Source organism: Mesoplodon mirus, assembly GCF_964341445.2.
Source record: "Mesoplodon mirus genome assembly, chromosome: 18".
Classification (NCBI taxonomy): domain Eukaryota; kingdom Metazoa; phylum Chordata; class Mammalia; order Artiodactyla; family Ziphiidae; genus Mesoplodon; species Mesoplodon mirus.
The window spans coordinates 39,135,193-39,155,715 of record NC_138994.1 but is presented as its reverse complement, the minus strand read 5'-3'; the positions used below and the strand labels follow the sequence as shown (position 1 = coordinate 39,155,715).

The 20,523-nt window shown below is 65.9% G+C and overlaps 2 protein-coding genes across 9 annotated transcripts in view; one reads left to right on the top strand and one right to left on the bottom strand.

Annotated features, from left to right (window-relative positions):
* The window catches only part of FLII (FLII actin remodeling protein), a 12,717-nt gene extending 7,858 nt beyond the window's left edge, over positions 1-4,859 (top strand). For all 4 annotated transcript variants that reach the window (XM_082603502.1, XM_082603500.1, XM_082603501.1 and 1 more), the window contains 16 exons: positions 526-608; positions 724-798; positions 1,010-1,093; positions 1,205-1,376; positions 1,885-1,989; positions 2,078-2,269; positions 2,513-2,701; positions 2,778-2,917; positions 3,003-3,228; positions 3,336-3,490; positions 3,573-3,633; positions 3,710-3,838; positions 3,915-4,021; positions 4,114-4,219; positions 4,317-4,382; positions 4,465-4,859. In XM_082603502.1, the coding sequence (XP_082459628.1) occupies positions 526-608; positions 724-798; positions 1,010-1,093; positions 1,205-1,376; positions 1,885-1,989; positions 2,078-2,269; positions 2,513-2,701; positions 2,778-2,917; positions 3,003-3,228; positions 3,336-3,490; positions 3,573-3,633; positions 3,710-3,838; positions 3,915-4,021; positions 4,114-4,219; positions 4,317-4,382; positions 4,465-4,599 (2,025 nt within the window). In that variant the 3' untranslated portion in view covers positions 4,600-4,859. The remainder of the gene's footprint in view (positions 1-525; positions 609-723; positions 799-1,009; positions 1,094-1,204; positions 1,377-1,884; positions 1,990-2,077; positions 2,270-2,512; positions 2,702-2,777; positions 2,918-3,002; positions 3,229-3,335; positions 3,491-3,572; positions 3,634-3,709; positions 3,839-3,914; positions 4,022-4,113; positions 4,220-4,316; positions 4,383-4,464) is intronic.
* LLGL1 (LLGL scribble cell polarity complex component 1) lies at positions 4,820-20,523 on the bottom strand. Of its 5 annotated transcripts, none has more exons than XM_082603504.1 (23): positions 20,369-20,523; positions 17,144-17,241; positions 15,233-15,314; positions 15,007-15,137; positions 13,831-13,989; positions 13,576-13,738; positions 13,353-13,488; positions 13,046-13,100; positions 12,773-12,927; positions 12,482-12,705; positions 12,246-12,313; positions 11,031-11,184; positions 10,853-10,957; positions 10,179-10,471; positions 9,871-10,018; positions 9,640-9,793; positions 7,669-7,964; positions 7,049-7,313; positions 6,835-6,949; positions 6,565-6,761; positions 6,224-6,344; positions 5,991-6,078; positions 4,820-5,379 (listed from the first exon to the last, which is right to left on the bottom strand). In XM_082603504.1, the coding sequence occupies exons 1-22, from the start codon at positions 20,447-20,449 to the stop codon at positions 6,000-6,002; spliced, it is 3,279 nt and encodes a 1,092-aa protein (XP_082459630.1). In that variant the 5' UTR covers positions 20,450-20,523; the 3' UTR covers positions 4,820-5,379; positions 5,991-5,999. The 5 variants fall into 5 exon arrangements, with proteins under 5 accessions (XP_082459630.1, XP_082459633.1, XP_082459632.1 ...); XM_082603507.1 differs by having other exon boundaries at positions 6,565-6,677; XM_082603506.1 differs by having other exon boundaries at positions 9,640-9,787.

Sequence of the window (20,523 nt, the reverse complement as noted above, 5' to 3'; positions counted from 1 at the left end):
GGTGAGGATAAGGAGACCAGGCTAGTTTGGGAGCTGGGAACTGGGTTGGCGGCGGTGTAGGAGACCAGGAGAGATGGGGAGCTGGGACCACAAGCTGCTAGAGGGTGGCCCACCGGCCGGCCATGAAGGAGGCGGGGCCAGGGGCAGGGCCAGAATCCAGTGAGCTGGGTTAGTGAGAGGTGCCGGCCTACCCGCCCGCTGGTTACACGTAGGTACCTACACGAGACGAGATTTTGGGCACTTCCATCTAAGTTTGCCTTCTTCCATAAACCCGCCTTGTCCTGTTCCCTGATACGCGTGTATCTAAGCTTGCCGTGTCCGGACACGAGCAGACGCGTTCACAGTTATGTACATCGCACCACCCCGTGTGTGTTTACGTCTGTAGACACACAGACCTTGTATTTTTAACATCATCGTGGATTCGCAGCGTCTGACTTGGTTGCACGCAAGTCCGCCCTCCTGACAGGTGGTGTTGGGCGGGGGTGGGGGGACAGCTCGGTGAAAGTCGACACGCCCCGCACGCAGGTATTTGATAACGACATCTCCTACATCGAGGGTGGAACGGCCAGTGGCTTCTACACTGTGGAGGACACGCACTACGTAACCAGGTGAGGGGTGTGTGGGCGGCACTGACCTGGACTCAGCTGGGAAGGATGGGGGGAGGGTATTGGGGTAAATCTGCCCCTTGTGCCCCCGCCAAGCCACTGTTGCTCTGGCCCCCAGGATGTACCGTGTGTATGGAAAAAAGAACCTCAAGTTGGAGCCCGTGCCTCTTAAGGGGGCCTCCCTGGACCCAAGGTGAGCCCCATGACGTGAGGTGGGGTGCTTCACCCTGAACCTTCTCCCCACCAGTGGGGGGCAGGGCTTGGCTCTAGCCAGAGAGGCCTTCCAGCCCTTGTCCTGCAGCGCTTGGCAGAAGGTCCAGCAAGGAGGGATTTGGGGTGGGGTCAGGCAAGGGGGCAGCAGTTGCCCGTGGCCACTGGCAGCCCCTCCCACCCCTCCTGTCCAGGTTTGTTTTCCTGCTGGACCAAGGGCTGGACATCTACGTGTGGCGGGGGGCCCAGGCCACGCTGAGCAGTACCACTAAGGCCAGGTAAGAGGACTGTGACCTGCCCAGGCGTGCTGGGCTGTACCGTGCAAAGGAAAACTGTCACCCAAGGAGGAGGCGTGGGCTTCATCACTAAGGCTTTGCACCTGCCCTCAGGCTCTTTGCAGAGAAAATTAACAAGAATGAACGAAAAGGGAAGGCAGAGATTTCGCTGCTGGTACAAGGCCAGGAGCCCCCAGAGTTCTGGGAGGTGCTGGGCGGGGAGCCCTCCGAGATCAAGAAGCACGTGCCCGATGACTTCTGGCCACCGCAGCCCAAGCTGTATAAGGTAAGCCGGGGGTGCGGGGCTGGCCTGACTTCACTGGCGGTCAGGCGGCGGCTGCGGTCTCCTTCGGGACCTCGGTGGGGAGAGGGTGCCACCTTCTGGGCAAGGAGTAGCTCAGCACGGGTCTGAGGCTGGCTCTGAGTGGGGCCGGGGGCACTGGTGTTGGGCTCTGTGCTTCCGGGAAGGCGGGGCTGGAGAGGGAGGCCAAGAAGCACATGGGTGCCAGACCTGGGGACCTGGCCTTCGTGCTGTAGGTGACAGGAAGGCGGGCGTGTTGTGGGCGGGAAGAGGACAGGTTAGAGAAACCCATAAGGACCTGGAGAGGATGGGTCTCCCCACCGTCTGCCAGCCCTTCTTCCACCGATAGGATTTTCTAGAAAGCATCTTGGGGTGGAGGGAGGAAGCCGGCCCGGAGAGGAGCAGGCTGTGGGCCTGGGTGCAGGGGCTGTTGTGGCCGGGGCTCATGTTCCCCAGACCCAGCCTGGTTAAGCCCACCTCTTGCTCCTGCCAGGTGGGCCTGGGCCTGGGCTACCTGGAGCTGCCGCAGATCAACTACAAGCTCTCTGTGGAACATAAGACGCGGCCCAAGGTGGAACTGATGCCTGGGATGCGGCTGGTGAGATGCACAGGGAGGAGGGCGTAGGGGCTGGATCCCTTCTTGCTGGTGGCCCTGGTCTTGACCTCCAGCCTCCGGGGCCTCACAGCTGCAGAGCCTGCTGGACACGCGCTGCGTGTACATTCTGGACTGTTGGTCCGACGTGTTCATCTGGCTCGGCCGCAAGTCCCCGCGCCTGGTACGCGCTGCCGCCCTCAAGCTGGGCCAGGAGCTGTGCGGGATGCTGCACCGGCCGCGCCACGCCGCAGTCAGCCGCAGCCTGGAGGGCACAGAGGCGCAGGTGTGCGATGCGGCGCCCCCGGAGGTCTCCTCCCCCAGATCCCGCGGGCACGTTCTTGCCCTGATCCTCTGTGGACCAGTTGGTTACCAAGCTCCACAGCTTCCCGAACCCCCCGCCCGGGCCCCACTCCCCCACTCCTAGGCCCCCTAGGTTGCTAGGCCACACCTCTTCCAATTCCTAGGCCCCGCCCTGCTTCTCCAGGCCCCACCTCTTCCACCTCCTACTCCAGCTGTGCCTTCTCAGGTGTTCAAGGCCAAGTTCAAGAACTGGGATGATGTGTTGACCGTGGACTACACGCGCAATGCAGAGGCCGTGCTGCAGGGCCCGGGGCTCGCGGGGAAGGTGAAGCGTGACGCCGAGAAGAAAGATCAGATGAAGGCCGACCTTACCTCGCTCTTCCTGCCGCGGCAGCCGCGCATGCCTCTGGCGGAGGTGGGCATGGGGCTGGGGCGCAGGGCGGGCGGGCTGGGCTGGGCTGTCCCGCCGTGACGGGTGGGGTCGCACGCAGGCGGAGCAGCTGATGGAGGAGTGGAACGAGGACCTGGACGGCATGGAGGGCTTCGTGCTCGAGGGGAAGAAGTTCGCACGGCTGCCCGAGGAGGAGTTTGGCCACTTCTACACGCAGGACTGCTACGTCTTCCTCTGCAGGTGCCTCCCCCGCGTGCCCCTGGCCCCCCCCACCCGCCCCTGGTGCTGGGGGCTCAGCCCTGCCCACTGCCCTCTGGCCCCGCAGGTACTGGGTCCCCGTGGAGTATGAGGAAGAGGAGGAGAAGAAGGCGGGGGCTGAGGACAAGGAGGGAGAGGTGGCGGCGGCCGAGGCAGAGGAGAAGCAGCCCGAGGAGGACTTCCAGTGCATAGTGTACTTCTGGCAGGGCCGCGAGGCTTCCAACATGGGCTGGCTGACCTTCACCTTCAGCCTGCAGAAGAAGTTTGAGAGCCTCTTCCCTGGCAAACTGGAGGTGTGCTGGCCACACCCCCAGAACCCGGGGAGGGGGTGTCCCTGGGACTCACCCAGGGGAGCCTTGCCCCACCCGGGAGCTGCCCCTGACGGCTTCCGTGCTCCCAGGTGGTGCGCATGACACAGCAGCAGGAGAACCCCAAGTTTCTGTCCCATTTCAAGAGAAAGTTTATCATCCACCGGGGCAAGAGGAAGGCGGCCCAGGGAGCCCTGCAACCAAGCCTGTACCAGATCCGCACCAATGGCAGCGCCCTCTGCACCCGGTGCCTGGCCGCGGGGCGCAGGCGTGGGAGGCCAGTGGGCTGTGTCCCGCCTGGGCTCCCTGCTGACCTCTCCCTCCCCCAGGTGCATCCAGATCAGCACCGACTCTGGCCTCCTTAACTCCGAGTTCTGCTTCATCCTCAAGGTGGGGCCTGGCGCGGCAGGGAGCGGGGCAGGGCGGGGCTGCGGGCAGGGCGTGACCAGGGCCCTCGCACACCCAGGTTCCCTTTGAGAGCGAGGACAACCAGGGCATCGTGTACGCGTGGGTGGGCCGGGCGTCGGACCCCGACGAGGCCAAGCTGGCGGAGGACATCCTGAATAGCATGTTTGAGGCCTCCTACAGCAAGCAGGTGAGCAGGGTGGGTGGCGCACGGTGGGTGTCTGGGGGAGGGCCTTCGGCCCCGAGCTGACCGACCTTTCCCTCAGGTCATCAATGAGGGCGGGGAGCCTGAGAACTTCTTCTGGGTGGGCATCGGGGCACAGAAGCCCTACGACGACGACGCCGAGTACATGAAGCACACGCGGCTCTTCCGGTGAGGACGGCCCCGCCCCAGCCCCCAGTGTCCCCCTCAGTCCTGGCCCTGCTGCTGTGACCCTCAGCCTCTCCATGACCCTTGACCCCCAGGTGCTCCAACGAGAAGGGCTACTTTGCAGTGACTGAGAAGTGCTCTGACTTTTGCCAAGACGACTTGGCAGATGATGACATCATGCTCTTGGACAACGGCCAAGAGGTGAGAGCCCACCACCAACCCTGCCCGTTCGGGGAGCCCTGCCGTCCCTGGATGGGAATTCTGAGGCCGGCGACCACCTCCCCCGCTGTCCCCACAGGTCTACATGTGGGTGGGGACTCAGACAAGCCAGGTGGAGATCAAGCTGAGTCTGAAGGCCTGCCAGGTGAGTCGGGGAAGGGGCCGAGGCTGGGCCTGGGGGGAGGGGCTGAGGCTGCAGGTGCGCGCTCACCCATCCCACCCACCAGGTGTACATCCAGCACCTGCGCTCCAAGGAGCACGAGCGTCCCCGCCGCCTGCGCCTGGTGCGCAAGGGCAACGAGCAGCACGCCTTCACCCGCTGCTTCCACGCCTGGAGCACCTTCCGCCCAGCCCTGACCTAGGGCAGCTGCCTGCGTGCCCTGTTGGCCACCACAGGCTCTGCGGAGGGAGGGAAAGGGCCTGACTGTCCACCACCTGCCCTCAGTGCCAAAGTCCCCAGCAGCAGCAACGGGAGTAACCCCGACCAGTGCCCCGAGGGGCCTGGGCAAGTGGAGCTCCGCCACTGTGAGCTCACGTGTGATGCCCCCTCGTCTGCCAGGGATAAAGCAGGTGTGGTTGCCCTTTAAGAGATATTAAATGCTTTTATTTTCAATATTAAAAATCAGTATTTTTAATATTAAAACTGCTAATTTTAACAAAATGACAAAAAAAAACCCCCAAGGTACAATCTACAAGGAAACCCATCCTGATCCCCGCTCCACACACACACACACACACACACACACGCGCGCGCGCCCCAGTCCTGGTTGCCCAGTGGAGCTCAGTCAGAAACACACACACACACACACACACACTCGTGCACAGCCTGGGGGGGGTGGTTGGGGTGCTGGCCCAGGAGCACGTACCAAAATAGTTTTAGAAATGACTGTGGTGCCTGGCACAGGCGTTAGAAAAATACTCTTTGCAAAAGGAGAGGGAAAGGACGGTGTTGTCACCTGGGAGGTGACGGGCCGTGAGCCCCAGCTGCCCTCCCCTGTGGCACCTGACCTCCCCGGGTGGCCTCTGGGGCCAGGCTGGGCAGGTCCTGCTGGAGCCTGAGATTAGCAGATGCAGGTCTACGTGAAGGGCCGGGGTCCTGGGTCCCAGCTCCGAACAGGGCAGGCCTGGCAGTTCTGGCCTTCCTGGTGGATGAAGGAAAAAGGGATCAGCAAAAGGCCAGGGAGGTCCAAGGGGGCAGGCGGCCCGGCCACATGTGTGCCACCGCTCAGTCTCCTGTCCAGGACGAGGGCAAGGGCCCTGTAGTGACAGCCTTAGCCCTGACCACGTCTAGGCCCCTGAGGCCAAAGCGTGGCCCTGGAGGGGGCAGTGGTGACCCCAGCAACAAAGAGGGAGCCGCAGCATCTGTGCAGGGAGAGGCGGGGGGTGGGGGCAGACCTACGGCCTCAGATTCAGGCCTGGGCCGCACCGAGACCAGCGCGGGGACCAGTCAGCCTCGGGCAGCACCCAATCTCGCACACCTGGGTGATCTCACCTGCTTAACAGGCTGGCCAAAGCCATCGGAGCCCCAAGCTGCCGTTCCCCTAGGTGGTTTGGCCTGGTCTCGTTCCAGACACCAGCCGTGTTATCTGGGGGCTGACGGGCTGGCCCTGATTTCTAACAGCAAACTACGAGAAGCACATCTGCATGGGCTGGGGAAACGCCTTCCCGGGCCTGCCAGGGTTTCAGGTGCAAGACCGGTGCGGGGGGCGGTGAGGCCGTGCCAAGGGGACCAGGGAGACCCAGGGCCCCACACCTGAGGGCCTCATCCGATCAGGATGGGGCAGGCTCGGGCCTCGTCCTCTGACAGGTTCCGCAGGTTCTTCTCAGATTCCTCCGAAGAGCTGGGGGGAGGAGCAGCGGTCAGCGGGTCTGGGGTCAGGCCCTCCTCGGCCCTCTGTGCCCAGTTGGGATGAGGCTGGCTGAAGGGTGGAGGGAGGGAGCCTGGGAGCCGACCAACCCCCCCTGTGGACCCATCCACCTCCTCACCCCAGGAAGTCCTTCACGTCCTCCACCGTCACGTCCCCCGTCGTGTCCAGCGTCGTGTCGGCACTGGTAGCCGAGTCCACGGACATGGGTGAAAGCGTGGCCTCAGGCGGATCCGGGGTGTCTGCAGAGAGGAAGTGATCAGGCCCGTCCCAGGGCCCAGGGACAGACTCCACACCTGGGGCCCTGGTCCTGAGTCCAGCGCACAGTGGACCACGGCACCAGCACACGGACCCCCACCCTCTCGTGCCCAGCACGCCTTTCCCCCGGCGCCCTCAGTGGCCGCATCCTGCAGAGGCCCGCCCTGAGGCTGAGCTGCCGCACTTCACGCCCGCCCTCCTCACCAGCTCCCTCGCTGCAGGTGGGATCGGGGCTTCCGCCGCGGCTCTGTGGGCCCAGGACGACGCCAGGGGTCCCGTTAGCCTGGCTCAGCTTGGGCGACTCTCGGGTCCTGTAGCTGCAGAGATGGGTCTGTGCTGGGGACCAGGGGCAGGTGCCTCCTGGCTCGAGGGCCAGGTTCCCACACTCCCACTCCTGAGTCCTGGGACAAGAGGGGGGTGACACCAGAGATGGCGACCCTGCTCCTTCCTCCAGGCCCCACCCCTTCCACGCACCTGGCACGCATGGCATCACAGGGCCAACTGACGTCCAGAGAGCAGAGCGGCTCCGTGATGTTCCGGGCGCTCAGGGAGAAGCGCTCAAACTCCGACGGGGAAATCAGGTAGAACCCTGGGGGCGGGTGTGAGGGGAGCAGAGAGCGTAGTGAAGGGCCTGCCCCCCTCCGGAAGCCCTGTGAGCGTCCCCTCCCCTGCCATCCGGGGCCCTCACCCTGGCCGTGTCGTGTGAAGACGCAGGAGGCGATGCCGCTGATGTCCTCCTTGCGGATACAGGCGTAGTGCACCTGGGGCCGCAGGCTGGGCACCGAGAACACGTGCACGTCGCCCAGGTTGGTGAGGCAGGCCAGGCAGGTCTCGGCGTAGTCCTCGCAGGCCACGCTGGCAAAGGTGGCCAGGGCCACCTTGCGCACGCGGCAGCCCTCATGGGCCGTCAGCTTGAACTTGGTCTTGGCGCTCACTTTGGGCAGCGTGAACACCTGGAGGCGGGCAGGGGATGGCCGCTGAGCAGAGCCCGGCCCGTCCTCACCCCCATGCCGCCACCCAGCCCGGCCCTCCAGCCCCACCCGCTTCTCTGCCCAGAAACCTGCCAGGCCCCTCCCGCTGTGGTGGAGCCGGTCCCGCTGGTTGGAAGGGCCGGGGGCCAGGACCCCCCACACCTGGAGCTCTGGGGGGGTGGTTGAGGCCCTGGGGGCCCCCGGGGTTCCCTAGGGCGTCTCTGCCGGCTGGGGGCTCTCGGGAGGTCTCAGCAAGCGGGCGTAGGCGGGCAAACGTCGTCGAGGGTCTGGCGGTGTCCAGGAGGCGGAAGCCCCAGGGGTCTCTGTGTCAGCTCACCTTGAACTGCTCCTCAGATGCGATAAGCACAGCATGGCCGCCCTGCATGTCGGGCGCCTGTGCCAGGTCCCTTGAGGCCTCGTAGGGCTCCGGCAGCGGGCGGCCGCGTCCATCCAGCACAGCCACGGCCACCACGGGTGCGCGGTGCATCAGCTGTACCTCCTTGCCCAGCACGGCCTCCACTGCCCGCTCGGGCCGCCTGTCGCTGTTCGCTGCTGCCGCCGGCACCTCCAGCGCGTAGGCAAACACGGAGCCCGAGTTGGTGCCCGCCCACATGGTGGGGCCATGGTGGGCCGCTGGGGGATGATGGGCTGGTGAGGCAGGCATGTGCCTCCCCTGCCCACCACTCCCGATGCCCTGGGACCCTGGACTGGTTCTCTCCAGCCCACACCTCCCTGGTGCCCTCGGCCAGTCTTCCTGCAGGCACAGGAGTGACCTCTAGGGCACCTCCGCGGTGATGTCAAACTGGACCCTGACCTCACAGACACTGCCCCCAGCATCCCGGGGATGCGACCCCATCGCGAAGCCCCAACTCCCCTACGTCCATCACTGGTCCTGCCGCAGACACCCAGCCTGCCATCCCGTGCAAGCTGACCCCTCTCAGGAAGAAGTGGAAAATCAGCTAAAAACGCACAGGCGTGGATGGACCGGGCAGTCACCACTGTGCACCCTTGATGAACTAGTGACCTCAGCAGCAACCATGGGGGGGTGGGGTGGGAAGACCGGAGCAAAAAATTAGCGAGCAATCTAAGCCATGCTTGCCAAAGCCCAGCTGGCTTCTCAGGGACACTGGAGGCAGGCCAACCAAAACCCCGGGGCTGCCGCATCCAGACAGTGGGAAGATCCACCGGACAGAGGAACGCTCCACAAACACCACCAGGAGTGGGGGCTCCCCTCCCAGATGGAGACAGAAAGATGCATCAATGATGGCGCCACGTGCAGACCAGCTGGACGCTGACCCAACCCCAAAAAGGCATTTCTGAGATGAACAGAATCGCCTGTGGGCCAAGTGTGACAGGAAAACTCCAGCATCAGCGTCCATGCTACTGCGTGTGACTCGGGCACCCTAGCTGTAAGTTACGTCCACCAGACGCACACTGAGCTGCTCACACGGGCTTTCACTTAAAATCCCCGAGACACGACGGAGAGCAGGGGCGGGCAGCGGGTGTGAGGTTGAACAGGACGTGCCCCATCATCAAGTTAAACCAATCAGCAACTCCGTCCGTAAACCCGACTGCATCACTGCCCTCTGCAGGACCCTCAGGGGCTCCAACCGCTCAGGGTCAAAGCCAGCTCCTCGGGCTTCCCTGGTGGTGCAGTGGTTAAGAATCCGCCTGCCAATGCAGGGGACACGGGTTCGAGCCCTGGTCCGGGAAGATCCCATGCCGCGGAGCAACCAGGCCCGTGCGCCACAACTACTGAAGCCTGTGCTCTAGAGCCCGTGCTCCACAAGAGAAGCCACCACAACGAGAAGCCCACGCACCGCAACGAAGAGTAGCCCCCACTCACCGCAACTAGAGAAAGCCCGTGCACAGCAACGAAGACCCAATGCAACCAAAAATAAATAAATAAATTTATATTTAAAAAAAAAAAAAAAACCTTACTATAAAGCCAGCTCCTCAGCTAGGCAGCCGGAACCCACACCTCCCGGGCCTGTCCTCTGCTCCAGCCACGCTGCCCGGGGTCTCCTGACACACGCCCACCTCGGCCTCGGTGCTGCGGCCCACACTCCCCGCCAGGCCCCGGGCTCCCGTCTCCACTCAGGTCTCTGTTCACTAACCCCACCGTCGGGCTGTCCCGGGGACGGCTGTCGGCCGGGGCACCCTGTTGCCAGCGCAGCCCGGCACTCAGCAGGCAACACTTTCCAACCTTCCGGGAGGCGCCACTCCACGCCTATTTCCCAAGCAGTTGACTGGAACCCGGGCGACGCCACCTAGGGCCACCTCACCAGCACACCCCTCCCGGCCTCACCGTCGCGAAGGAAGGTGTCGGCGAAGTAGAGGCAGCGCACAACGCCTGAGAGGGAGTCGTCAGCCGAGCGGGGCTCAATGCGGCGCTGCACGGGTGTCACCTCCACGTCGTGGGGGCCGGCCTGCTCCGCCAGCTGCGTGTTGGCCTCCTGCAACTTGAAGGACACGAGGCTCGGGAGCCCGGTCTTCCCGCCCCTGCTGCCCCGCCCGGCCACCCGGCCACCTGGCCCACCTTGCTGCCCACGGCAGTCAAGCGCTTCTTGCCCGAGACGCGGCTTTTGCGGATGCGCCGGAAGGACTGGCGCAGTGACTTCTTGAGCGACTTCACACGGGACAGCGGCCCCTCCATGGCCAGGGAGTCGTTGGGGTGCAGGGTGCACCTAGGGGCACAGGTGCCGGGCATCAGGGAAGCCCGAGCCCCAAGCCCACCCTCGAGCCCAGCCACCGGGGGGCCTAACTTCCACCAGCAGTGCTTCCCGCGAGGCTCGAAAACACCCCCCACCTGCGCCCCAGCAAACCTCGGGAGGGGCCCGCACGCACCTGGCCAGCACGGGGCTCCTGCGCAGATAGTCGAAGAGGCCGAAGCCGTGGCTGGTGCCGAAGGCCACAAGGCCCCACTCGGCGTGGAGCGTGACGGCAGTGACGGCAGCCGGCGGCAGGCACTGGACCAGTGCGCGGGGCTGGAAGCCGGCCGGCCAGGGCAGCGGCCCTGTGCGTGGGCTCAGCCGCTCGTGACCCTTCCACGTGAAGCCCTCACGGTCCTGGAGGAGGTCCACGCTGGCCACGCCCACCGCCTGATCCGACGGCTCATCACTTAACTCCAGCACCAGCACCTGAGGGGCAGGGGCGGGCAGGGGCCGGTCGGTACAAAGAGGGGGCCACCCGCGCCCCGCCCGAGCCTCCGATGCCTCTGCCAGGGTGGTCCCAGGACTGTCTCCAGTGTGTCCTCTGAAGAAACACTTACTGGACGCCCACTGTATACCAGGGCCCTCACTGAGCAACACGGTGGCGACCAGGACCTGCCAGCCCTGCCCTCCCGGGGCTCACCTGTGCTCCCACCCCGGCCCCAAGCCTCTGTGGGTCCCCACAGCCCTGGCTGGCCCACCTGGAGCCCTGTTCCCACCTCTGGGCTTTTGCTGCTCTGGTCCCTCTACCACCCCACCCGACCCTCCAGAAGGCCCCCCAAGGCAGACCTGGGGACGCCTTGGCCCTACCTGGCCCGCGGTGCCGGCCACCACCATCTGGGCGGTGTACTTGCAGAGCGCCACCTTCTGCACGCCAAGCCGTGGATCGTCACTGTAGGGGTCGAAGCAGCCCACCTGCAGGGTGGAAGGACTGGTGACACAGGGCAGAGCCCGGACCAGGCTCCCCGGAGCCAGGGGAGGGGCCCACCTTGCGGAAGGGTGGCCAGTCGTCCTCGGTGGCCTGGGCCAGGCTGTCGGCGTGCTCGCAGTCCGTCTGAAAGAGGCCGGCGGTGCTCAGCTTGTAGAGTGGCCGCAGGGCCACGCCGGAGGCGTCCCAGAACCGCACGGTACCATCCTCGTGCCTGCAGGGGAGGTGAGGTCAGGTTCCAGGTCCTCCAGCCCCCTGCCCCCTCCAGTCATCCAGCGACCATACGCTAGGCACTAAGTGCCTCAGCCAAACACTGACTAGACTCCTGCTGCATACAGCAAACAGTAAGTACCAAACGCACAGGGCACATACTGAGCACCGACTGTATGCCAGGCCGCATACATTAGGTGCTGGGCCCCTCCCTGCAAAGAGAGTGAGAAGGTGCGGGAATAATCACCAGAAATAATGACCAGGAGGTGAGGGGCGGGCGACACAGGGAACAGAGGACTACGGGGGTTCTGCCCCCAGGGGAGCCTCCAGAGAAGGTGACCAGAGATGCAGTCACAGAGTGGAGGGGTTGGCTGGGGCAGGGGCAGGAACAGGAAGCCTGGGGAGGCCGGGAGGAAGCAGAGAGGGAAAGGGGGGAGGAGCAGACCAAACTGGGGTGCAGCCTCAGGACATAGCTGCAGAGTCCAGGTCACAGGCGCCTGGGCGGTAGGGGGAGCCCAGAGCCAGGGCGTGAGAAGGTGAGTGAGGCCGTGGGACCAGTTGGGACGGCTCCAGAGGCCCTGAAAGCCACGGTGAGGAGTTCTCACTGGGGAGGGGGCGCTGGAGTCAGAGGCCCGAGGGTCACAGCACAGGCGGATGGCAGGGGCTGGGCAGGAAGTCGGGGCCCGAGTCACCGGGCACGTCAGTGCCCGCCAGGCCCAGGCTGGGCTCTCGGGCACCTGCCCTGTGCAGCTCGGCATGGGCCAGCCCAGATTTTCCAGTCCCAGGGCAGGCTGAGTGGGTGGAGCCCAGTTTCGGGCTAAAAGAGAGCTGAGCCTTAAACCAGAGTCTAGGGAGGCTTCACCCCAGTGCACCCTGCGGGAATGGGGATGACCTGGTCCCACCAGGGGCCGGGCCTGAGTCAGTGAGCAGGTCAGCTCCCGCCAGGCCCAGGATGGGCCCTCCCGCACCCGCAAGGGCTGCGCCAGGCCCTGCTCGCCCACACACACACACACACTCACAACACCCGTCACAACTGGGCTGAGCCGGGGATACGCATTCGCCTACCCGGTCAGCAGCAGCCCTCGCTGGGACGGCTCCTGAGCCAGGTTCCGGCCCCCGGTGATAGGCCAGCTCTGAGAGACGGAGACAGAGACGGAAGCAGGAGGTCAGGACAAGCGCCTTCCTCCTCTCACCCCAGGAGTGGCATCCAGAGCACAAAGTCCCTCCGAGTTCCCACATACACCTGCCACATCCCCATCTCAGGCGCGTGCCCAGGCAGCACCCTTCCCCCGGGCACACACCGAGGCACCGGAGGCCGGCTGGGGGTTCTGCTGCTCGCCAGCGCTCACGATGCGGGCCCACAGCTTGGCGGGGACGTTGGCGACGTGGGCTGAGCAGGTGATGGCGGACGAGTGCAGCGGGGCCAGGTATGGGGCGGGCACGGCCGGCCAGCCGGGCGTCTGCAGGTCCAGCACCACCAGCTCCTCTTCGAGCAGCACGGCCAGGGCCTGGGGCTCGTCGAACTCTGCGGGACGGGGCGGGTGAGCGCGGCCGCAGACACACAGGCACGGGGTGGGAGGGCAGGTACGCACCGTCCTCGGGCCGCGTGCTGTGCACCGTGAAGAAGTCGATGACGCGGGAGGTGAAGTCCAGCGTCACCAGGGTCTCGGCCTGGAGCACACTCACGCAGTGGCGGTCACCATAGCTGGCGCGGGGCATGCCACCGCTGAAGACGACGAAGTGCTCGCTGCTCGGGGCGGGGGAGCCACGTGAGCCACCGGAGGGGCCCCATGGGGACCAGGAGAGCCTCCCCCACCCCCGCCCTACACTCCCGCAGCCAGGCTTGGCCCCGGCGCCCCACCTACCCAGACGCACAGTTTCGCCACAGGATCTTGCTGATGGCTTTGCAGGGGAAGGGGCCTGGAGGGGTAGGACAGCGTCAGACCCACCGAGCCCCAGGCTGCATTTCTCACCACTTCTCCATTCTCCTCCTGCCTCCATCACCCCCATCTTCCGAGGGGAAGGCACGCTGCCCGACAGCCCCGGGGGGGTCTCATCTTTGCGGCTGGGCTCAGCCCCACCGCCTTCTACAAGTCCTCCCAAAGCCCCCCACCAAGGCCAGTCTGAGCTCGGGGTCACTGCCGACCTCGCACAGGCCTCCCCAGCACTCACCGTAGGGTGTGGTGGCCACGGTGGGCTGTGTTGTCGGGGAGTCGCCGGCGTCTGTGGCCCAGACGGCGTAGCTGCCATCGCTGTGCGAGCTGACCAGCGTGCGGCCGCTGCGCTCCCAGCACACGCTCTCCAGCTGCTGCGGGGCAGGGTGGACGGGCGTGAGCACGGCGGCTGTGAGCTGAGGCCCCGGCGCAGCCGCCGGCCTCCGCCCTCTGCCACACACCTGGTTCCCCAGGAAGACGCGGTCAGCACACCGCGCGGCCCGGTTCCAGATGACCAGCAGGCCTCGGCTGTAGCCGATGAGGATCTTGGTGGGGTCCCGCAGGTGTCCCTGGAGTGACTCCACGGGGCCCAGGGCCTTCCCGCACCGGTAGTCGTCAGGCACGCTGCGGGGGCGGACGGGAGGGGTGCGTGGGGGGTGAGCCGGTGGACAGGGCACCCGGCAGACGGGGTGCAGGGAAGCCGGGTGGCCTCTCACCTTCGCAGAACCTCGTCCGGACCAAGGGTCTGCCCCTCGAGCAGCGTCAGGGTGGGAACATCCAGGAAGAAGACGCTTCCGCCCTCAGTGCCCAGGGCTGCCAGGTCACCGGCAGCCACCAGCAGGACCACGGTGATGCGGGCGAGGCTGGGCAGGCCACTGTGGGGGCCAAGGGGAGGGGGGTGAGGTCGGGAGCCCATCCGCCTGCTGAGGAGGGCGTGGAAGGGGCGGAGCCGCTACCGTCAGCTCGCTGCAGCTCCTCTGCACTCGCGGCAGCCCCAGGAAGGCCACAGTGGTGGCTGCGGACGTCGTAATTAGCTCGCTCGGTTATTCATCAGGATGTCGGAGGGGAGAGGGATAAAAATAGGTCCCCAGGTCTTGGAGGAGGGCCCCTGGGCTCCTCCCACCCACCAAGAGGGGAAGGCAGGAACCAGGCCCCACCTGGGCCAGGATCAGAACCTTCAGGACGCACGGCCCCCTGAGCCCCACTCAGGAAGTCCCGCCCCCAGCCCATGGATGTCTCCCTGACTTGCAGGAGGGCCCTGGATCGCTCCCCTGCAGAGGCTGGGAGACCCCAGGGGTCCATCCTGGGTTAGGGTTGGACATGGGGGTGGGGGGGAGGGGGGTCACCTAGCCCCAGTTCAAGCCCAAGCAGGACAAGCCTCCCGCGGAGCTGGACAGGCACCTTGCAACCTGAAGGACTCACCCGCTCTGGTCATTTCAACAAGGGCTGCCGGGCCAGGAACCAAGAGGCCCCTTACTCTCTCCCCAGGGGTCCAAGCCCATGCTGTCGCCCCCCCTGGGGCACCCTGCCAGCACCTCACAGCCCAGCGGGACCCTCCTTGCCCCGACCCGCCCTTTCACCCAGGCACACTGTGGCCCATCGCCCCACCCCCAGTTGAGGGCCCAGGGGACCTGTGATGTCAGTTCCTGCCCCTGACACCCCTCCCCGGGCTCTGGACACACTCTCCCATCCCGTGTCTCCTGGGGCCCCAGTGGTCCTGGAGCACAGACTGTCCCTGCTCACCTCAGACTCTACCAGGACCCCCACCTGACGCCTGCCAGGCCACCAGACGTGCCCCCTGAACCCCAGACCCGGGGCAGCTTCCTGTCCCCCTGCCCCTCCACAGGCTCGCCCCACGTCCAGCGGCCGTCCCTGGCCGAGTCCCCCAGTACCTGGCACCATCAAAGCCCGGGCGACTGGGTGGCTGGTGGTGGAGGGCTTCCTCCAGGTGGGCGCAGCCGTTGTGGTGGACGACCTCCCAAAGATGGAGGCTGCTATCGTCCAGCAGGGTCAAGAGGCGGCCCTGGCAGGTGAGTGAGACCAAGACTGAGCCGGCCTGGCGCAGGGGGTGGGGCGGAAATGGGGTTCACAGGAGCCAGTGGCAGGGCCGAGGCTCACCTGGCCGGGCAGGAAGTGCATCTGCGTGACGGTGGCCGCGTCTCGATGCAGGCCCGTGAACTCCACGCCAGGGGCACCGTAGCTGAGGGTGACGGGTCAAGGGCGAAAAGCAGGCACAGGCCGGGAAACCACACCTCCTGCTCCCAGGACCACTCTGACGGGCCCTATCCAATGGGCCTGCCTGTCCAGGGGCCTCCCCGCCGCAAGGAGCACCATCTTGCACCGCCACGCGGCATGCAGGCTCGCTTGGTCCTGCAAGTTGGTGCTGCTGCACGACCTTCACTTCCTCATCTGTAAAAGGGGCTGGCGACTTACCCTCCCACCTCGTGGGGCTGACACAGGGCACATGAGAATAAAAGTACCCCCCGCACACACGGCCCAGGCCCGGCTCACGGCTCTGCATCAGCCTCTCCGGGCTGTGTGCACAGGAGCTGGCCCCGCACGTCAACATCACACAGGCGGAGATGCCAAGCCAGGCCCGGGAGGCTCAGCCATAGGCCGACGCCAGCTGCAGGCCATGAACCCCACCTCCTTCTGGGGCAGACAGCCCCCACCGCAAGGAGAGAGGCCACAGAGGCTTGGAGAGCTTGGGTGACCTGCTTCAAGTGCCCAGTGTGAGCGCCAGAGTCCCAGCAACCCCAGGCTTCACAGTGGACGGGCAGGCTGAGGGGCCCCAGGAGGGAGGACCGGGCAGGGGTCAGGGACGTTGCCTGGAGACAAGGCAGGAGCCGTTGCCTGGAGCTGGAGTCGGGATTCCCTGCAGGAGCCGGGAGGACACAGACAAGGGGACAAAAAACAGGGCAGGAGCACTGGGAGGGAACCAGGGTCGCCAAGGAGACGAGGCCAGACCCGGGAGGTGGGGGGTGGGGGTGGGCTGCGGCCCCTGTGGCCAGCCTCAGTTTCCCAGCCCAGGACTCAGGCCGGAATGATCTGGGAGGGGTGGGGGGCCTCGTCCCCCTCTGAGGCTGTCTGCCTGCCTGTCCTTTGTGAGCACGAGAAAGGACGTGCCACCAGCAGAGACTCCGCCAGGACACAGAGGAAGGGGCTCCGGGCCCACAGCACACGCGGGGCAGGACAGCACCGTAAGACGCGGAAGCAGCAGGCCAGGAAGTGGGACCCCTCGGCAGGCGGCCAGGGCACCAGCCCCTGCGTACCCACAAATGCCTCAGGGGCCCACGGGAGGAGGGGGCACCCAGGTCCAGCCTCTCTCCCTGGAGTCGGCAAACTCACAACTTCCCGGCCAGTGCCCCCAGTCCCTGGGTGGGGAGACCCCGTGCCACCATGCAGTGGCCGGCCAGACCCTGCCCCTGGGGCCCCACCTGAGGGGCTCACCCCGTGCAGCGGGGCTGGGATCCCCCACGGCAGGAGGGAGGCGTCCAGCTGCCAGCCTCCCCCCGCACCCGCCCTGCACTCACAGGAAAATGCCCCTTTGTGCGGCTCACAGGCCCATTGTGTGGCACCAGCATCCAGGTGCGGACCGCACTGCGCCCACCATGCCGAGCCTGGTACTGCCCCCAGCGCCTCGGCTGGACACACGTCTTCACACTGGCACACGTGTGTGAGCCCGGGCACCAGGGCAAGGCCCGCCGTGACCCTGGCCCACCCACCACCCTTGCTGGGGACCGTGTGCAACCAGCCCCGGCCCACCTCCCCACTCACAGCTGCTGGGATGGTAACTGCCAGGTAACTGGCTGGCTGAAAGGCAGCGCGGGGCAGCCGAGGCCACCGCAAGCTGAGCCCCATCGTCTCTGTGAGGAGGCGTCTCAGGGCAGCAGCTGCACCAGCCTCCACCAGGGTCTGGGCAGCTCCCATGGCCTCCCAGCCGGGGTCCTGCCCCAGGGGCCCGGCACACGGGGAGCTGCAACCAGGACATTCTGACGGGCCCCGAAGGCCGCGGCCCGCAAAGGATACATCTTGACAGCCCCAGACCGCGTGCCGATGGCCATGATGCGAAGCTCAGGGTCGAAGGCCAGGGCGCTGGGCTGGTTGGGGAAGCCATGCTCCACAGTCTGCAAGGAGGTGAAGGCATTGGCACAGGCACGGCCCACCCACTCCAAGGCAGCCGCCAGGCTCTGCCACTGCTTCGCACCCATGCTCCGGGCCTCAGTGCCCTCAGCTGCGAAACGGGTAATCACACCTCCGGTGAGGAAGGGCCTGAGTCCCTGGCCCCGCCACAGAGGCCCCCCTGGTAGAGGCCCCGTCCCTCTCTACACTCGGGTCCAACCCACTGTGCACAGGGCTCTGAAAACAAACAGAACGGGGCTCAAGAGGAGGTGCAGGCACAGAAGTGAACCCCGGCTGCCCCACGGAGCAGGGCTCCGCACCCCACTCCTCCAGGCAGACTGAAGTGGGGTGCAGTCCCAGGCAACCCCCAACACAGGCTCTGGGGGGTGGTCAGAGGCCAGCACCCAAGGCCAGCTAGGCAGAGGCTCTCGAGTGCCGCCCCAACCCGGGGCTGCTCCCCACCTCCAGCCCCAGAGACAGGGAGACTGGTGGCCAGAGAGAAGGAGCTTCCTGCCCAGGCCCTGAAGGTGTCACACACCTGCCAGACTTGGGTTCCCACCTGGAAACTGGGAGACGTGACTCCCTTCCCGTCCCTGATTGGGACGGTGGGCAGGGGGCTTGTGCACTGGGGGTGTCAATGCAACGGCTCCCACCAGGTCCCCAGCTCCCGGCAGGGCCAGCCCCAGTGCAGATCAGCCCTGGCTCCCCACCCCCACCACCTACCCAAGGAGCCCCTACTCAACCCCGAGGCCTGGCTGGGGGCCCTCCCTGGGAAGCCTGCACCCCTGGGCCCCCAGCCCCCTGCCCTCAACACCAAGGTGGGACACCCCATGTGGGTGCCGGTACCCCCTGACCACTGCATCAGCAAGACACAAGTTTTATAAGGAACCCTGTCCCCAGGCCTGTGGCCCCAGCCTGCCTCCAGCCTCATCCCATCCGGGCAGGGACTGAGCCCTCTGAGCAGCTGGCTTGGCCTTGGGTGAGTCACAGCACTGGCCAAGCCTCGGCTTCCCATCTGGGCACTGGTGAGCCCACCTGAGGACAGCGTGGCCCACTTGACCGGGGTGGGGTGGGGAGCACCAGCACCGCCGTGCCCACACTGGACCTGACCGAGTCTGGAGGCCCACTCCTCTGCTCAGAACCCTCCGGGGCTCCCGGCTCCCTCCGAGTCAAAGCCAAGTCCCCTCCATCTGGCTCCTCCCACCGGCCCCCGGCTCACTTGAGACCCTCCGCCCTCCTCCAGTCTACTAAGACCTTTGCATCTACGGTCCACCTACCTGGAACGTCCTTCACCCAGCACTCTCCACGGGGGGCTCCTTCCCACGGCTCAGAAGACAATTGCTCAGAGGCCCCGAGCTGGCCCAGCAGCCATCGCTCCACACCCTCACCTGCCTGATTTCACCCACGGCACTGACCACCATCCAAACCACTGCAGGCCGCACACTTCTCTCTCTTCTTTCGGCTTCTCACTATCTCCCCAACTAGTACATCAGCTCCCCCGAGGCCGTATCCGTTAAATTGACATAGAGTGGACATGCCACAGGCAACCTGTGGGCAGGGCTGGGATTTGGACCCAAGACCGAGTCCAAAGTCCAGGCTCACCCTGGACCACACCCCCCTGCCCACGCCCCACCACTCAGGAATCTGGGCCTATTTTCTAGTGATCACCTACCAGCCCCTCTAGTAACCCTCTGCCCAAGACCACCCCCGCCCACCACTGCTGCCCACTCAGAACGGGGCCTCACCCTCCTTGGCAGGGAGACCAGCTTCTGCCACCAGGTGCCAGCCAGGGGGAGCAAGCCTCCCCTCCACCTGTCTCAGGTCCCCACTTCACACCCTGACTCCGTGGCTGAGGAAGTGACACCTGAGCGCTACGCCTGCCCTACCATCATTGTCTTCTCATCTCGAGGGGGCTCACCCTCGGCCACTCAGCACAGGAAGGGGGACACCTCAGAGCCCCTAGGCACCAGCCCCCTCTCTGGGCCCCTTGGCCACCAAATCTGAGGGTCCTGGCAGCCCCTACGCCACCTGGAAAACCCCGCCTACCCTGAGAGATGACCCGGCCTCGGTCACTGCAGGACCGGTCACCCCAGAGCTTCCTCCTGGACCAGAGTCTCCTGGCAGCCAGCTGGGGACCACAGCACCCCTCCCGAAGCCCCTGGCCCTCAAGGCTAAAGTCAGATCCCACTGACAAGGGGACCCAAAGACCAAGTACCCCAGCTCACTCTGACTTTGGGCACGTGGTCAGCCCTGAACCTCAATTTTCTTACCGGTGTGTGAGCATAATGACCCTAAGCCCCAAGAGCAGCAAGGGGCCCTGCGACCAAAGGGCTTGGGTGTAAAATTGAGGCCAAAAGTGACACCCCTGGGGAGAGTTAGCAAGGGGCAGGCTGGGGCCTCTCTCAACCACACACCAGCGCAGGGGAGGCGGGGCTGAAGGCAGCCCCTTTCCCGTGGCCCCTCTGGCCCTACCCAGGAAAGAAAGGAAGGAGCAGCCCTCCGCCCCCACCTCCGCCTTGGCTCCAGAAGAGGCGGTGGGTCGGCTGCCCCTGTGACAGAGCCCACAGCAAGGAGGACAGTGGCCCTATTCCATAGCAAGGGAAACTGAGGCCCCGCGATTCGAAGTGCAGTTAAGTACACGGTCAGGCGTCCCCCGCTGGAGCCCCCGGCGGTGCCGGGCAGAGCGCAAGCCGGAGCCCCGGGCGGTGGGGGAAGGGAGGAGAGGAACCGGGAAGGGATTTCCCAGCCCCACCCCCCAACATCTGCCTCCACTCCGCACCCCTCCCCACCGGCCTGTGTGCGAAAGCAAAACAAACCGGGCCCAAGGGCTGCGCAGGGGCGCCGAGGGGTCCCCGAGAAAGAGATAAAGAGACAGAGAGTGGGAGCCGGAGCGAGAGTTGAGAGCCTCCCGGAGACCCACGGAGGCGGAGAGGCCCGCAAGGAGAGGCCGGCGGAGTCCAGGCGCGGAGACAGGAGCAGGGGAGCGGAGGGCAGAAATGGAGCGAAGCTGGCGCGCGCCTCGGGCAGAGCAGAGCGGGGCGGCCGAGCCCAGCGTGCGCCCCCTCCCCCGGCCCGACGTGGCTCCGGCCCGGTCCCCGCCCCCGGCCAGCCGCCCCCGGCCCGCCGCCGCACCTTGTGGAAGGCGAAGAGCTCCTGCTTGAGCTTCTCGCGCTGCGGGTCGGCGCCCTGTCTGCGGAACCGAAACTTCATCATCTTGCGCCCGGCCGCCCGCCGCCGCCGCCCGCAGGATGCGCCGCGCGGCCCCGCAGCTCCTGAGGCGCGGGCGC

Coding starts and splice junctions, on each gene's coding strand:
- LLGL1 (XM_082603503.1), bottom strand. CDS start 20,449: ATGATGAAGTTTCGGTTCCGCAGACAGGGCGCCGACCCGCAGCGCGAG. Junction 13,990..15,006: donor CCGGGCTTTGATGGTGCCAG/GTACTGGGGGAC, acceptor TGGCCCCCACAG/TGGCCTGCCCAGCCTCGCCC. Junction 12,706..12,772: donor CAGCACGCGGCCCGAGGACG/GTGCGTACCTGC, acceptor CCCGTCCCGCAG/AGTTCGACGAGCCCCAGGCC.